This window comes from Dendropsophus ebraccatus, chromosome 5 (assembly GCF_027789765.1).
Source record: "Dendropsophus ebraccatus isolate aDenEbr1 chromosome 5, aDenEbr1.pat, whole genome shotgun sequence".
Lineage (NCBI taxonomy): Eukaryota > Metazoa > Chordata > Amphibia > Anura > Hylidae > Dendropsophus > Dendropsophus ebraccatus.
Window position 1 is genome coordinate 107,629,177 of NC_091458.1, and position 18,452 is coordinate 107,647,628.

Consider the following 18,452-nt stretch of genomic DNA (forward strand, 5'->3'; position numbering starts at 1 on the left):
ATAACATTTTTTATATATATATCAAAGAAACATGTCAAGATCAATGCGGTCATTGAGGCCATTTGCTCCTTGGACGTTAGCCTCAAGAATCTCTTTGGCTTCTTTTTTGAGTAAGATTTTATTATCATCTATATCACTATAAATTTTTTATACGCTCTAGTCCCATAAATTTTAACATTACTTTGATGCTGTTCCTTCATTTGTTTTATTAACCTGGGCATCCCTTTACCTGTAACCAATGACCTGGCATGTTCGCCGAAACGCTTATTTAGGCGTCTGATAGTTTTTCCGATATAAAAAAAGCCACAGCTGCATACTAAAGCATACACCAAATAATGTATACAGCAACAAATCATATGCTTTACTTTTTTGATAACCCTTTCTATGTTTGTTGTGACTGCACCAATTGCAGTTACCGCATTTAAAATTCCCTTGCATTCTTGTTGTTTTTTCTTATCTACAAACTTGCATCTTACTATGATATCTTTAATATTTTTAGCTCTTCTAAAAGTTATCAGTGGCACATCAGTGAATTGCTGTGATAATACAGGGTGATGTTTTACACCTGTAAATGTATCAGCAAATTGTAAAATGTTCATCAAAGTTTCCAAACCTGATTTTTTTCCCTAAAAACCAGTTCCCTAAAAGTGGATTTAAGTGGCTTCTATAGTAGAAACCCCCATAAGTGGCCCCATTTATAAAACTATACTTCTTAAAGAATTAATCAAGGGTATAATGAACATTTTGATCCTACAGGTGCTGAAAAGTGTTCACCATTATGCCGTAAAAAATGTTTTACAATAATATGTTTGTTTTCACACAAAAACGCAAAAAAAATACAATAGCTCACTGCTAATGGCAAGATACAGACCCAATACAGGGACCTGGCCCCTTTAACCCCTGTGCCGCCGGCCGAAAGCCTGCCCATCCGCAGCCCGCAGCCCCGGCCCCCCATCAGCCCGCACCGCCTGCCGCCTCGAGCGTACATTACCAGCGCGGTGCCGCGGCTGTGTGAAGCTCCCGGCTGTGACGGTGTAGCAGAGCTGAGTTGGCAGTGACGGTGTAGCAGAGCTGAGTTGGCGGTGTAGCAGAGCTGAGTTTGGGATGACGGTGTAGCAGAGCCGAGTTGGGGGGGGACAGTGTAGCAGAGCTGAGTTGGCGGTGACGGTGTAGCAGAGCTGAGTTGGGGATGACGGTGTAGCAGAGCTGAGTTGGGGATGACGGTGTAGCAGAGCTGAGTTGGGGATGACGGTGTAGCAGAGCTGAGTTGGGGATGACGGTGTAGCAGAGCTGAGTTGGCGGTGACGGTTTAGCAGAGCTGAGTTGGCGGTGATGGTGTAGCAGAGCTGAGTTTGGGATGACGGTGTAGCAGAGCCGAGTTGGGGGGGACGGTGTAGCAGAGCTGAGTTGGTGGTGACGGTGTAGCAGAGCTGAGTTGGGGATGACGGTGTAGCAGAGCTGAGTTGGGGATGACGGTGTAGCAGAGCTGAGTTGGGGATGACGGTGTAGCAGAGCTGAGTTGGGGATGACGGTGTAGCAGAGCTGAGTTGGGGGGGACGGTGTACCAGAGCTGAGTTGGCGGTGACGGTTTAGCAGAGCTGAGTTTGGGATGACGGTGTAGCAGAACTGAGTTGTGGGGGATGGTGTAGCAGAGCTGAGTTGGGGGGACGGTGTAGCAGAGCTGAGTTGGGGGGACGGTGTAGCAGAGCTGAGATGGGGGACGGTGTAGCAGAGCTGAGATGGCGGTGACAGTGTAGCAGAACTGAGTTGGGGGGGACGGTGTAGCAGAGCTGAGTTGGGGGGGACGGTGTAGCAGAGCTGAGTTGGGGGGGACGGTGTAGCAGAGCTGAGTTGGGACGGTGTAGCAGAGCTGAGATGGCACAAACCGAGTAGCAGAGCTGAGATGGTGAGTGCCGCAGGTGAAGGTGGTGCCCCATGGCTGATCACGAAGGGTGGGGTGCCACTTGGTGATCGTGCGGTGGAGGGGGTTGGGCGGTGATTTCGGGGTCGGGTGCCGCTTTGATAGGGGGAGCGGAGCTTGCCGTGGTCGACGGGGGTTGGGGGGTGTGGCGTAGCTTCCTGCGGGCGATTGTGAGGGGCAGAGCTTGCCGCGGGCGATTGCGTTGGGGGGGGGGGCGGAGATTTCAGGGCGGAGCTTGTCGCGGGTGGGGGGGGAGCGGGGGGGGGTTGGACTGAGGTCTGATGATTCTATGCAATCTGTGGGGGTGAATGCAGCTGGATAACAGCAAAACTGTGCAGAATCCATAAAAACTTTATATTGGAAAAATGGAAAGCTACGGGTGGGCAGCGTATTAATGCAAAAATAATTTCGGGGGGAATACCCCTTTAAGCTAAGCTGAGACTTCCTGTTCTGTCTACGATGATAAGAGGAGGCTGCTGTAAAGTGATCTGTACAGAATTACAGCATCAGGTGATACCAGTAGATAGATAACATCAGTATACCACAATAGCAGTATCCTCTTCACAAGGTCATAAAATATGCATGGTAATGTTTCACAATTATCTCAAGGGGAATTGGTCTATTTATTGTCTATGATATACTGTAAAGCATATCACTAAAAAACAGCTAAAGGCAAGATGGCTGCCCCCGTAAAAAGTTACAGTCAGAAAATTAAAACAGATTAGAAAAAATATGTTTCAGTATCTGAATCAGTAAAAGAAACTGTAGGTGATACATGCATTATCCTTCATTATCTCCATGTGAACAGAGAAAGACTTTACACGGTAGTATCTAAACAAGATATAATTGTGAAGCAGAAAGTAAAGGAAACAACAATGTTCCAGTTTGATGGGCATTTAGAATTACCAGGTTTATTATAATGCATAAAGCTCATACATTCTTCTTTAGAATTACCTATGAGAACATTGTAAACGCTGCACTCATTTATAAATCTCTGGCCGTAATAGCGACAATTAGATGGTGTCAGGGTGTACTGATGATGTGTGAGGGTCACTGTGGGGGCATCATCATCTGCGGCTTCTCACATATATTTTATTATAGTGCTTGAAAATCCCTATATTGTAATCCGTATTCTTCTTCTTCTTTAGTTTCTTCTTCTTCTTCCAGCAATTTTTCTGTGCATAATACAGCCTGAACCGCTTTGCGCACAGACGCCTTTCAAACTGCGTTTTGAAGCCCTCGGCGGTGTGAGGTGTGCTATCTATTTTTCATTTCGATCGAATTTTAAGCTTTTAAAAAAATATACGTTTAAAGACCCGTAATTTCCCATAGAAAATAGAGGCCTATTGGACATAATGGCCACACTCTAAACGCCAACAGCCAATCACAGCACATATGCAAATAGCTGAAATATAGCAGCCAATAGAAATTCTAAGGTCACTCTTATAGGGGCCCAAGTTGCTCTTAAAATGACCCAAGCCGCTCTTAAAGGGACGGGACCCATGTCGCTCTAAAAGGGACCCAGGTCGCTCTTAAAGGGACCCAAGTCAGTCCTAAAGGGATGGGACGCATGTTGCTCTTAAAGGGATACAAGTCGCTCCAAAAGGTAAGGGACCTATGTCGCTCTTAAAGGTACCCAAGTCGCTCTTAAAGGGACCCAAGCGACCTGGGTCCCTTTAAGAGAGAAATGGGTCCCTTTAAGAGCGACCTGGGTCCCTTTAAGAGCAAAATGGGTCCCTTTAAGAGCGAAATGGGTCACTTTAAGAGCGACCTGGGTCCCTTTAAGAGTGACTTGGGTCCCTTTAAGAGAGAAATGGGTCCCTTTAAGATCGAAATGGGTGCTTTTAAGAGTGACCTGGGACCCAGGTCGCTCTTAAAGGGACCCATTTCGCTCTTAAAGGGGCCCAAGAGCGACCTGGGTCCCTTTAAGAGCGACCTGGGTCCCTTTAAGAGCGACATGGGTCCCTTTAAGAGCGACCTGGGTCCCTTTAAGAGCGACCTGGGTCCCTTTAAGAGTGACTTGGGTCCCTTTTAAGAGAGAAATGGGTCCCTTTAAGATCGAAATGGGTGCTTTTAAGAGCGACTTGGGACCCTTTAAGAGCGACCTGGGTCCCTTTAAGAGCGACCTGGGTCTCTTTAAGAGCAACCTGGGTCCCTTTAACCCTAGACGACCTAGGACGTACCGATACGTCCTGGAAGTCTGTGCCCAGTCGACCCTGGACATACCGGTGCGTCCTGAGCTTTGAAGCGCGCTCCGGAGCGTTTAAGTGTAACGGACAAGGGGACTCCCCTGTCACTTACCGATCGGGACCTCCGCAGTGTGACTGCGGGGGTCACGATCGTTAAAACGGACCGCCGGAGGTCTCTCATCTGCCTCCGTGCGCTCTGGTCACTGAGCCTGCACAGGCAGGCTCAATCAGCAGAGCGCCGATAACACTGATCAATGCTATGCCTATGGCATAGCAATGATCAGTGTAAAAATCAAAGTACTGTATGTAAAAGTCCCCCAAAGGGACTTCAAATGTGTAAAAAAAAAAAGAGTTAAAAACACCAATATGCTACCCCAAAGCCCCTCCCCCAATAAAAGTTGAAATCACCCCCCCATCCCATTATATAAATGAAACATATAAAAATAAATAAACATAAAATAAATAAATAAACATATAATATACCGTAGTGTGCGTAATTGTCCGATCTATTAAAATATAACAAGCGTCATTGCGAACGGTGAACGGCGTACACGAAAAGAGGGAAAAAAGTGTGCGGATTACCGATTTTATGTTACATTATATATAAAAAAAAAATTAATTAAAAGTGATCAAAACGTCCGATCTTCACAAATATGATACTAATAAAAACTGGAGATCATGGTGGAAAAAATGTCACCCCATACAGCCCGTAGGTGAAAAAATAAAACTGTTATAAGCGTCACAATAGGGCCATTTTATTAATAATTAATTGCCAAAAAAAGGATTTCATTAAAAAATATATAACATTAGAGAATCTGTGTAACCTGCATATGGTTGTGTTCGGACTGACCTATAGAATAATGGTTATTTAGACACAGGAACCCCCCAAACTTTACCATATTGCATTCTTTTTTACGATTTCACCTATTTACATCTTCATAAATAATAATTTTGGGGTTCCATCATACATGTTATGATAGAATGAAAGACGCCATTACACAGTACAACTATTCCTGTAAAAAACAAGCCATTACATGGCTCTGTAGTAAAACTGAAAGTGCTAGAGCTCTTAGAAGGGGAGGAGGGAAAAACGAAAGCGCAAAGATCAAAATTTGCGTGGTCCACTGGGTCATTTTGGGCCTGGACCTCAAAGGGTTAAGAGCGACCTGGGTCCCTTCGAGAGCGGCTTGGGTCTCTTCAAGAGCGAAATGGGTCCCTTCAAGAGCGAAATGGGTCCCTTTAAGAGCGAAATGGGTCCGTTTAAGAGCGACCTGGATCCCTTTAAAAGCGACTTGGGTCCCTTTAAGAGTGAAATGAGTCCCTTTAAGAGCAAAATGAGTGCTTTTAAGAGCGACCTCCGTCCCTTTAAGAGCGACCTGGATCCCTTTAAGAGCGACCTGGGACCCTTTAAGAGCTAGCTGGGTCACTTTAAGAATGAAATGGGTCCCTTTAAGAGCGACTTGGGTCCCTTTAAGAGCGAAATGAGTCCCTTTAAGGGCTCGTTCACACAGAGCAAAAGCAGCTGAATTTCTGCGCTGAATCAGCTCTGAAATTTCAGCCGTTAAAATAGGTGCAGAGCTAATTTCCATTGTGTTGAATGGAAATTCTGCTCTGCAGTTCACACAGTGGAATTTCCGCACTGTACTAATCCGCTTTCCGCCAGAAGAATGAACATGTTCATTCTTCCGCTAGCGGAAGCCTATACAAACCAATGGGGCTCTAATTTTCTGTTTCAGCGCGGAATACGCGCGTATTCAGTGCGGAATACAAGCGTAATACAAGCGGAACTTACGCGCTGAATCAGCGCGGAAATGGGGAAAAAGGGGGGGGAGGAGGATTCTAGTATATATTCTGGTATAGTCTAGTTTACTCGCCAAATACTCGCTGAATTTCAGCGCTGAATGCATGCGGATTCAGAGCGGATTCCTCGAGTATTCCGCGCTGAATTTGTCAAGAGCTGATTACGAGCTGAACACTTTCCTAGCTGAATACGCAGGGATTCTGCTTGCATTCTGCTTATATTCTGCTCGGAATTCAGCGTCAGTTGATTTCAGGCGGAAATATTTCCTCGCGTAATCCGCCCCTTTTGCTCTGTGTGAATGTAGCCTAAGAGCGACCTGGGTCCCTTTAAGAGCGACCTGGGCCCCTTTAACACCTAAAGGGACCCAGGTCGCTCTTAAAGGGACCCATGTCACTCTTAAAAGGAACCCATGTCGCTCTTAAAAGCGACCTATGTCGCTCTTAAAAGGAACCCAAGTTGCTCTTAAAGGGACCCAAGTCGCTCTTAAAGGGACGGGACCCAAGTCGCTGTTAAAGGGATGGGACCCATGTCGCTCTTAAAGGGACGAGATCCAAGTCGCTCTTAAAGGGATGGCACCCAAGCCGCTTTTAAAAGGACGGGACCCATGACGCTCTTAAAGGGACCCAAGTTGCTCTTAAAGGGATGGGACCCAAGTCGCTCTTAAAGAGACCCATGTTGCTCTGAAAGGGACGCGACCCAAGTTGCTCTTAAAGGAACGGGAACCAAGTCGCTCTTAAAGGAACGGGACCCAAGTCGCTCTTAAAGGGACCCATGTTGCTCTTAAAGGGACGCGATTCAAGTTGCTCTTAAAGGGATGGGATCCACGGTTAAAGTTTCTCTTAAAAGGAAGTCACTGGTAAAGGGGCGCTCTTTTCAAGCACTATTGTAGCAATTTTGTAGGGTCACATTATCTGTCTCTTATCTGCTTTTTACTTTGTTATATTCATAAATACATTTATTTATTTGTTTCCTCTTATAAATGTATATCCTTTATTCAATGAAGGTGAAGATTACTTATTTTTGTAGTGATTTCTCATGGCTGGTGATTTAACCACTTTAGGGTGTGTTTACAGGTACAAAATCTGCTGCGATCTTCTGTCCTGTTATTTTTTATTTCTCATTCCACTGTGAGAATGTAAAGTCCCATCCAACTTAACTAATACAATACTAATACTTAGCTTATACATTACCTGCCCGCACACCTGCTTGCTTCTCAGGCTCCCGGCTCCCTAGTGTCCCGCTTAGCCAATCAGTGGCTGTGGTGGGGCAGCGCACTGATTGTCTAAGTGGGGCACCAGGGAGCCAGGAGCCTGAGAAGCAAGCAGGAGTGCGGGCAGGTAATGTATTATCTGGGCAGAGGTGGGTTAAGTGGGAAGGGGCTTTACATTCTCACAGTGGAATGAAAACAGGAACGAGGATCGCAGCGGATTTCACTGCGGAACTCAGTGTAAAATCTGCTGCGATCTGCACCCTAAGGTTATGGGCACACTAAGGAATCCTGGCGGATCACCCAGTGCGTATTCCACCGCTCACAGATGCGCGCATCTCCGCCCGTGCCATAGACTCCATTCTATGGTTGGGCAGATTCTTCCGTCCGCCATAAGAATTGACTTTTGGTGGACGGCAGAATTTGCTCGACCATAGAATGGAGTCTATGGCACGGACGAAGATGTGAGCGGGAATGTGCGGTGGCGAGCAGTGGAATCTGCTGAAACCTCTCTGCGCGGGTTCCTCAGTGTGAGCATACCCTAAGGCTTCTCTTTGAAGACACAGCCCACAAATCTTGTATATACTGTAATCTAAACTGCAATTGAAGCACTGAGAAAAGGAGCAGCTGTTTCATTTGAACATTTGTAAAACATCATTGTTTTTATTGTAAAAGAATATGGGTAGAAACACTGGGGAGTATGTGCAGTGTACCAAACTATTAGCCTCTATCCTGACAAAGCTAATAACTAACTGTAGTCCTGATAGTCCTCCTTAAAGGATAAAACAGTAATAAAGCATTACCTAAAAATAAAAATGTTAACAGGTTGTTAAATCAAAATGTTGTTGTTTTTTTTTGTTTTTTTTTACCATTACTTTGTATCAGGTTATCTAACTTACCCATGAACTACTATATGAATCATTCTACCACACGGTAAGTAATATCTTTTTCACACTGCTGTGCCCTGTATTCCCGTTTATTAGTGAGGAGAACTGTTCTTTCAAAGGAGATTGAATTGGGAAAAGAAAGTCAGAAAAGCAATTATTATCCTGTACATTTACTTAGAAACAACTGAGATAACCTCAACATGTATCCAAAATTCTATTCCCTTTAAATTAATTGATGGGCTGTTTTCTTATCAATAATTGAATTTAGAAAAAAAAAAAGGTGATACATATTGGATAAAATTTTTTTAACCCCTTAATGCATTTTCACATTCATGTACATCCGGGGTTGCACATCAGCAGAACCTCACCTACATGTACATGAATGTGCTAAACTCACTTCATGTGGTGACAGTTTTGTCACCAAATGGCTACACATCCTCGCAACCAGCCAGTGACCTATCACCATGGCTGGGTATAACTTTGATTAACCCCTTCTTATCCTGATCTTCGCCCTGTCCCCTGTTGCTGTACCTAATCCACGCCCCGTCCCCTGTTACTATATCTTTTAGTCATAGCTGTCCCCTGTTGCTGTACCTAATAATCATCCCTGTTACTGTACCTGATTGTAGTCTCTGTCCCCTATTGCTATACCCGATAGTGTCCACTATCCCCTATTGCTGTACTGACTGAGTTAGTGGACAATCGCTCAGCCTATCCGTGATGTTGCAGCTGGAAGAGCTGGGTACATGAAGTACCTGATTTTTAGCCAAAAATTACATCCAGCAGGACCCAGGAGTGGCGCTATGGAGGCACGGAAAAGGGTGAATTTACTTGTTTATTATTTTTCTGCACCCTCTGCCTTTTTTGAATTTGGTAGGACTTCTACTTTAACATATCAACCAAACCAGTGATATTACAAGTTGGGCCCCTGGTTTCTTGGACCATTTACGGTGCTGAAACACATCAACTCTGTTGCCTATAAACTCTGTCTGCCGCCCACCATGTGTATCCTAAATTCCTTCCACATCTCCCTCTTAAATCCAGTGATTCTCAATCGCTTTTTAAGTAAGCCCATCTCTTCTCCTCCACAAGCAGTCACCACTGACTTCTACAATGTTAAAGACATCCTGGCTATAAAGACATCTTCTTTTTGGTAGACTGGAAAGGTTTTGGTCCTGAGGAAAGATCCTGGGAGCCTGAGAGGACCATTCTGGACCGTAATCTGCTGAGAAGATTTCTACAGGCAAGAAAACGGGTGAGACCAAAGGGGGGAGGTGCTGCCCTTGCTCCTCTCCTGCCATGTTTGCGTCTGGTGCTATGTCCCTGATGCTAAGACGCAGGTCTGCTGTGCACTCTGCCCCTCCCCGCGTGCTCATTTACTGGGCTGTGCTCCTGCTCTTTCTTGCTGGCGTGCGTCCCCACCTCCTAGGGTGCGCGTGTGCTCGCTAAATGAAATTTAAAGGGGCAGTATGCCCTTAATTGGTTGCTTACACTAAGCACTTTCCTATGAATTCCTGACCCTGCTGTTGGAGCTTCTGCATTTGCTACCCTAAGCATTGTGGTCTCTGCATTACTCCCTCTGACTACTGGTTCCTGTCCATGAGTCCTGCCTAAGTTTCCTCCTGTGTTCCTGCCTGCTGACCAGTCTACGTCTCTCCAGCAGCAGTTTGCCCACCATCACTAGCAAGCCAAGTCAGCGGAAGCGACCTGGAGCTCGCCTGCTACAGCAAATCCATCCGACTTTGCGGTAGGCTCTGGTTAAGACCAGCGGCCCCTTAGACTCCACTCCCTGGTGCAACTTACACCATCGCTAGCATTGGTCCTGCGGATCCAAGACGCCTGTCTGTAAAATTGATAATTGGTTCTCCTTTTTTTCTCATACCTTTAAGAAAAAAGTGAATCACAATTACCAGTGGATCCTAATGGGTGAATAAAGCAAACAATTTCCTAGCTTCCCTCCAAGAGCCTGAACATTATATCATACAAAAAAGGGACTGTAAATAAAACTTTGTTATGCATATTAAAGAATAAGGGAATTTCTTTATTGAAAACTTCTTTATTTACTGTGGCAAATTAAGTAAAAGGGTTTCTATAAAATGTGCACCAAATCCTAAATTTCCGCTTACATTTTCTCCCTCCTAAACTTCTAATACCCCTAACATTTTTATGGCAAAAATTTTAAAATAAAATAAAAAAAAGTGCTGTCTTTTTAGGGCCAAAATAGCCCTGTTAATCAAAGTTAAAAAATATCAAATATTCCTTAGAATTTAAAATATTCTTCTGATGTTGGCTAGTGCAAACCCATTTCTCTTTTTTATTAGTTCTTTCAACACCCTGCTAGAAAGATTTTTTGATTCATTTCCTGTATAACAGTAGTTATAACAATAACCTCCTGTTCTAAGGTGTCACCTCTCATTTATCTCATTTACACCCAAAGCATTCCTATTGTCAGTGACATGTTTTACAGGACAAAAATAACAAGAAGCATCTCAAAGAAGAAATGCAGTATTCCTCTGAATGTTGTCTTTAACCCCTTGGCATAGATTTTTTTTTTCTACATTGTGCCTCCTAGGAACTTTTATTTACCCGATAATCTGCCCAAGTGATAGGGTCAACGGTCTTTTTGCACTATTTTTAGGGGGCTAACTACAGTGATGCGGGTACCTGAGGCAGCCGTCACAGTAGCAGAATGGCAAAGCAAAGCTGATTAATGGCAGGTATTCCTTTGTTTAAAAACAATACAAAGCGTTATTAGCTATTATAGATTATTAGCAAGCAAGCACAAACACTAAGCAGGATGCACATTGTATTTGGAGCACATGTGAGAGTATAATCTGTTCCAAAAGAAGTGTGCAATGTGTGTATTTTTGCTGCACCAACTTGTATATACATACCAGAATAAGAGGCGGTTTATTATTTGAGACAAAACCTGCAGTCAAAAGAGTCAAAAAATGTGGCAGAAATCCAGGGCAGGGACGGCGTTAGGGGAGTACTATGCATGATGCACTATGCATGTATGGTGTACTATGTATGTGCTGTGTATGTGTGATATGTTATGTATGTATGGTGTACTATGCATGTGCTGTGAATGTGTGATATGTTATGGATGTACGGTGTACTATGCATGTGCTGTGTATGTGTGATATGTTATGTATGTATGGTGTGCTGTGTATGTGTGATATGTAGGGATGGTCCGAACCCTCCGAGGTTCGGGTTCGTATAAACCCGAACGCTCGGCATCAGATTCCTGCTGTCTGCCCGCTCCATGGAGCAGGTGGATACAACGGGAGGACTGCCTGGAAAACTGGGATACAGCCTATGGCTATGGCTGTATCCCAGTTTTCCAGGCGGTCCTCCCGCTGGATCCACCCTCTCCACGGAGTGGGCAGACAGCGGGAATCATTACCGAGAGTTCGGGTTCGTACGAACCCGAACCAAACTCGGTTTGGACCATCCCTAGTAATAGATGGTCAGGGCATGAGTTTGACAACTGTGGTAGTAGGTCATAGGTAGTATAGCTGGTGGGTGGTAGGAGTATAGGTAGTATAGGCGGTGGGTGGTAGGAGTATAGGTAGTATAGGTGGTGGGTGATAGGAGTATAGGTAGTATAGGCGGTGGGTGGTAGGAGTATAGGTAGTATAGGTGGTGGGTGATAGGAGTTTAGGTAGTATAGGTGGTGGTTGGTAGGAGTATAGGTAGTATAGGTGGTGGGTGGTAGGAGTATAGGTAGTATAGGTGGTGGGTGGTAGGAGTATAGGTGGTGAGTGGTTGTGCAGCAGGCATGGCAGCAGCAGCAGCAGCTATTAGAGGTGTTATCCAGAGCTACGAAAACATGGCCACTTTCCCCCTACTGTTGACTCCAGTTTGGGTGGGGAGTAAAGTAAATGGAGCTTAATTGCAAACTGCACCTGAACTGGAGATAACAGCAGGGGGGAAAGTGGCCATGTTTTTGTAGCGCTGGATAACCCTTTTAATTATCAGCCACTTGTCTTGGTAAAGGCTATGGTGTGCAGGAGTGTGGGTCCTGGTGTGTCATGGATTTTTGTGTGACAAGTCAAATATTCATTGCACAGAACTGGCATCTCACGTCCTGCTTCCAGTGGTTCACCTCTATGTGAACAATCACAGCTAAATTATTGACTGTTGTAACCTAAAGAGATCTGACAGCCTTAATATGCATTCATCCATGCTGCCAGTTGCTGATCACACCAGCAGTGCATACATACAGTCAGTGCTTCTGATGTGTCTTCAGCCCACCAGTGGCCTCCTCCGGCTGTCAGTCGCTCTGGAGGAGGTCGGCGGCTTGAAGATACAGCAGTGGCTGGAGAGCAACTGATGGGGTCCCAGACCCGCCTCTCTGACACTGTCAGCCCAGAATGAAGAATGTTTTTTAGGAACACACCAGATCACACTACAGCGCTAAAGGTTTGTAAGTACATCTGGTGTAATCGGTAACAGAAAACTGGCAGCACAGATATATGCATTTTCCAGAACCCAATATATGCAGATCCGTGCTGTCAGTTTCCTTTAAAGGATAAGTGATAAATCAGAAAATAAGTATTTGTCTCTGATCTTGACATTATATGGCTCAAAAAGAAAGAGAACAAAATAATGTGTGTGATTTCCAATTCCTAGCACTTTATGTGAGGTTTCTGCTGCCTGTCTCGGGTGTGCGAATTTTTATTGTGTGGTTGTCACTGTATAGGAGTTTTATTGGTCTTTCATGTTGTGGTTTTTATTTAGTAACAGGATGGTAATATTATTCATTCACTATGTGATGGTAGAGAACATCATGTGGCAATATTATTTGGGCCTTTAGGGGGTATTATTGGTCAGAGAATTTACTGGTATACCTTACTTCAAAGCCTTCTGGTCCAAGGTGCACTCCCGAGGATGTTCTTTGTACCTAGAAAATCCCTTTAATTTCTACAGAAATATAATATTTGGTTGGGATATGGTATAGTATACTTTTTATATATACTATACAAATTGATTTGGGGGCCCCACTTTATCTAAAACTGGCCCTGGCTGCAGTTATCTACACACCACAGACAAGCACTGTACTATCATGGGTGTCACAGGATTAAATGAGGTACATAAGTCTCCAAACTGTTTGCTACTAAATAAATGCCAGGGTTGGGTTCATATGGCCCTCTGTCGTGTGACTTTGTTATAGCTGACATTTGGCTATTAGATTGCATATGACCTGCACTGAGGTCAATCCTGGCAACGTTGCATTAGACCTATAACCAAAAATCTATCAGACTTTGGGTGATTGTCATAGTCGTGTTATGTTGCATGTTGCAAGCAGTGGCATAGCTATAGGGGGTTGAACCAGTTGCCATGGCAACCTGTCTTGTCACTCTGCAGTTCTCCCGAATCATCTGTGATAATGGCAGCCGGTTCAGGAGGCTGCTCTCTCTCCCTACGCAATTGCTGATACAACTGAATAGACTGTTGGCAGTAGCCCAATGCTCCCTCTCCTGCCCCTCGGACTCCTGCTCTGTGTAATACAGGCTGAGCAAATATCTCTGCCTTCATACAAAGCAGCCAGACCTGACCAGAGGAGGCCAGAGCCCCAGGGAAGAGCAGGAACCTGGGCAGGTGAGATTATTGTCCCTAGAACTACAACCCCCATCATGCCCTGCTAACAATTCGTGATAAGAGTTGTAGTTTTGCAGCCTGGGGCTCTCAAGGTTGCAGAACTACAACCCCCATAATGCCCTGCTGGCAGTTAATGATGGAAGATTTACTTTTGCAGTCTGTGTCTCTCCATTTTGCAGAAGTAGAACCCCCATCATACCCTGCTGGAAGCCATGATGGGAGTTGTAGTGTTTTAGCTGAATAGTCAAAGATAGGAAAACAATGATTAGAGAATGACACAGGGAACAGTGGTGCTATACATGAGGGGACACAGTGACAGTTCATTAGGACACAGTGGCACATTAGGGGGGCGCCACCTTAGAGTTATTGGAAATAATATTTTTTTGGCCTCTGACTGCGCCTCATTGGATGGGATAGGGGGGCCCAAGCTAAAATTCTCCACCAGGGCCCATCAGCCTTTAGCTATGCCCCTGGACCCGGTTGTACAACCGCTAGTCACATGTATTAGGCTGTAAAAACCTGCAACATATCCTTCATGTCTGACCTCACCCTACATCATTCTGAGAGGCCATAAAAGCCTATTTCACATCTGATATTGTATAGCGGGTGACATGGCAAGTAGGAGTGCAGTACAATGTGCTCCAAGCTGAAACAATAACTTCCATCATGACAACCTGACAACATGTCAGGACACGCTCATGACATCACTACGGAAAGCAGTGACATCACATAAGTGGCATAATTGTTGATGTCATCCCAGAGCCCTATAAAAGAAGGTGAAGAGCCCCAGACTCTCTGTTCATAAGGACTCATTAGCGACCACACTGTCTATACTACCTGTGCGTTCTGCCTGCGTAAACTGACAGTTTTTTCTAGTGTTTCTGATTTTTGTCAGTCCATGGAGAGAGAGAAGAGAATTGACAGGGATCTTTCCATTTTTAGCAACCTTCTGTGCTATTTGGTTCCAATTCTGGTTGGCTGTCTTTCCACCAGGCAACGGCACACCTGGATTGAACCCTTGATCAACCCGCTGAGCTGAGGGAATTTAATCAGCGAGCCACTCAGCTGGGACAACATCACCAGGGGCCTGCAGTGGCTGAACAGTTCCTTTAGAGAGCAGCCTGGCTGGATGATTACCATCAACCTGCAAAGGCCCAATTCCACCACCATCAACCAGCAGCGTAGCAACTCCAGCACCATCAAAATGCAGAGTCCAAACAACACCATTGGAGACCTGCTCAATTGGAATATGACCACCTGTGACCCCATTTCCAGAATTTTATATGTCTCTATACTTTGGAGTAAGTTATCCAAGGGTGTAAGTGTGTATAAGTGATAATATGGGACACAATAAACACCATACACCACCTCTCTTACACTGTACCTGTCAGCTCTTCTCCCCCAAAGATGGCAGCTCTGCAGTACACACCATTATTGTGTGTGAGGTGAGGAGGAAAGGGGAACTACAATCAAGGTGGACGGCACACAGGAGCTCCCCCTGCTGGTCACTCTCCTTCTCCAGCTCTTCTCTCTCCCACTGGCTGTAGGAGTATACGGTGCCAAGACAAAAACACCCAGTAAGGTCTCTGTAGATTTATCACACAGTGGCCTTGTTTCCAGATAGTAACCAATCACAGCTTAGCTTTCACATATTATTTGCTCTTGTAAGGTGAAACGGGAGCTTTGATTGGTTTCTATGGGCTACTAAAGGAAATGTATTGTGCTACTATGGTAGGAGACCCATAGCAATGAATCACAGCTCAGCTTTCAACATATTATTTGCCATGGTAAAGTGAAAGGGGAGCTCTGATTGGTTGCTATGGGCTACTAAGGACACTAAGGGAAATTTATTGTGCTGTCTTTAGTGATGGCGTTGGGGGGGGGCAAACAGGGCAATTGCCCATGGCCCCCCTTTCTGCAGGGGCCCCCTGTGGCTGTCATGCCGCTGTTCTCCCTTAACATCCCTGGCTCCTTCACCTCAGCTGACAGCCTCTGGCTTTTGTCTCCTCACTGCTCAGTGTCTCAGGTCGGGAGGTGCAGGGAGGGCAAGAGACCTCTGCAGACACCATGAGGCTCCTTGGCGCTTTCCTGCTACATGATCCTCCTTCCTGCTACAAACATCAGCTGATTTCTCACCTGTTACTGCACCCTGATGCCTGCACAAAATGTAAGTGTAATGTGAACATGATTTATGTGTGCTAATATATGCTGTAATACATGGTGTATGTGTGATATATGTATACTGTATGTTACATACATGGTGTATGTGTGATAATGTATGCTGTAAACATGGTGTACGTGAGACAATGCATAGTTGGCAACATTTGAAAATTTTTTCCAGGGACACTTTAGTGTTGACAAAAGGGGTGTGGCCTATTGTGGGTGTGGTCTCGGTAGGTGTGGCCTATCATAGGTGCAGTTAACAGGGTGTGTCTTGTCACCCGTGTTTTTTTTTTTCTTTCAGAATTTTTCAGTTAGAACTTTACAGTCACAATACAAAATGATGAGGGGAGTAGTAGTAGAACAGGAATAGATGAGGGGTGTAGTAGTAGTAGTACAGGAACAGATGAGGGGTGTAGCAGTACAGGAATAGATGAGGGGTGTAGTAGTAGTACAGGTACGGATGAGGGGTGAAGTAGGAACAACTGAGGGGCAGGGGTGTAGCTAGGAGTCATGGGGCCCCATGAAACATTGAAAACTTGGTAGCTGGGGGAGACTGGGGCAGACTGGGGGTGACTAGAGCAGACTGGGTGAGACTGGGGTTGACTCGAGCAGACTGGGGGTAGCTAGGCCAGACCGTGGATGACTGGAGAAGACTGAGGGTGACTGGAGCAGACTGAGGGTGACTGGAGCAGATTGGGCGTAGCTGGGGCAGACTGGGAGTGTCTGGAGCAGTCTGGGGAGTGACTGGCGGTAGTAGGAGCAGACTGGGAGTGACAGGAGCAGACTTGGGGAGACTGGAGCAGACTAGGGGTAGCTGGAGCAGACTGGGGGGTGACTGAGGGAGATGGGGGTAGCTGGAGCAGACTGAGGGTGATGAGCAGACTGGGGAGACTAAGGGTTGCTGGAGCAGACTGAGAGTGACTGGAGCAGACTGGGTGAGACTGGGGGGTTACTAAAGCAGACTGGGGGGTGACAGGATCAGACTGGGGGTAGCTGGGGAAGACTTGGAGGTTACTGGAGGAGAAAGAGGATAGTGGGGGCAGACTTGGGGGTGACTGGAGCAGACTGGGGGTGACTGGAGCAGACTGGGGGGTCACTGAGGCAGACTGGGGTTAGCTGGGGCAGACTGGGGGTGACTAGGGCTTTACCTCCTTGAGAATCACCCCCCCCCCTCATGTGGGCACCTCAGTATACCACCAGTATAATACAGTGAGGTGTGAGACTGGTGGTATACTGAGGAATCCATGAGGGGATGATGCTGAAGGAGGTAAAGCTATATACATTGGTCTGAGAGGCAGGGAGACTGGTAATCAGAGCTTTGTATACAGTGTATACCAGTCACAGCTCTGATTATATTCACCTAGCCTCTCACACCAATGTATATAGCTTTTCCTCCTTCACCATTATCCCCCTCCATGTGTCTGCCTGCAGCCCACAGCCATCTTCACTTTCTTCAGGCTCTTCTAGCGTCCCTGCCAGGCCCTATAGCTGGGAGAAGAGAGCGCCATCTAGTGGCTGGAGGCAGAATATACAGCCGTCTGTAAAATCGGGACTCCTTCACCATTATCCCCCTCATGTGTCTCCCTGCAGCCCACAGCCACCGGCGGTCTTCCAGCATTTTGTTAACAACATTTTTCATGAGCATTTGGTTCGTTTTCTTGTTGTTTACCTGGATGATATTTTGATTTTCTTCCCCAATTAGGCTTCTCACATTGTGCATGTCCATACTGTAATGGAGCTTCTGAGGCAAAATAATCTGTGTGCCAAGTTGTCGAAATGCCAGTTCGGTATCCAGGAGGTCTCGTTTCTTAGCTATTACATTACTCCAAATTCATTTTGTATGGATCCACCCAATAACCTGAGGGCCTTACAAAGGTTTTTGGGCTCACCAATTATTATAGGAAGTTAATCAAGGGGTTTTCTACTATAGCCAAACCTCTTACGTATTTGACCAGGAAGGGGGCAGATCTGGTAAACTGGACCTCAGAGGCTACTCAGGCATTAGACAAACTTCTGCGGTGTTTCTCAGAAGCCCCAGTGTTGGCTTTACCAGACTTTGAGCGTCCTTTTATTGTGGAAGTAGATGCATCCGAGGTGGGGGTAGGAGCCGTCTAGTCCCAGGGATTGGACACTCTTGCCAACCTTCGGCCGATTGCCTACTTCTCGAGAAAGTTTTCTCAAGCTGAATGTAATTACGACATTGGCAATAGGGAATAACTGGCAATAAAGATGGCGTTTGATGAATGGAGGCATTTCTTGGAGGGTGCCGAACATAAGGTGACGGTGTTGACTGACCATAAGAATCTGGTATACCTAGATGGTGCTAAATGTCTCTCTCCATGTCAGGCTAGATAGGCCTTGTTTTTTTCTAGATTCGACTTTGAAATCACGTATCGGCCTGGTTCCCATAATGTCAAAGCTGACGCCCTGTCTCGCAGCTTCGACATCAAAAGCTGTCCCAGGAATCAGCCTGATACAATTTTAAAACCCGGTGTTGTGCCAGTCTTGCAACCAGACTTGGTGACTTTGATCGCAGAGTCCCAGGGTCTGGCACCCCATAATACTCCAGAATCTCTTCTGTTTGTGCCTCCAAACCTTTGATTCCAGGTCTTGGAAGAAATCCATAGTTTTTGTCTTTGCTGGCTATCCAGGGGTGGCATGTACTAAGTACTTACTCTCG

At 45.7% G+C, this 18,452-nt stretch overlaps 2 protein-coding genes across 2 annotated transcripts in view; both read left to right on the forward strand.

Annotated features, from left to right (window-relative positions):
* The first annotated feature begins 4,080 nt into the window (after window positions 1-4,080).
* Window positions 4,081-18,452, forward strand: part of RPL31 (ribosomal protein L31) — a 384,238-nt gene continuing 369,866 nt past the window's right edge. Inside the window, exon 1 of the mRNA XM_069970968.1 lies at window positions 4,081-4,092. The gene's annotated coding sequence lies outside the window, so the exon portion shown is untranslated. The remainder of the gene's footprint in view (window positions 4,093-18,452) is intronic.
* Window positions 15,535-18,452, forward strand: part of NMS (neuromedin S) — a 53,280-nt gene continuing 50,362 nt past the window's right edge. Inside the window, exon 1 of the mRNA XM_069970965.1 lies at window positions 15,535-15,776. Coding sequence (XP_069827066.1) covers window positions 15,677-15,776 — 100 coding nt within the window. The 5' untranslated portion in view covers window positions 15,535-15,676. The remainder of the gene's footprint in view (window positions 15,777-18,452) is intronic.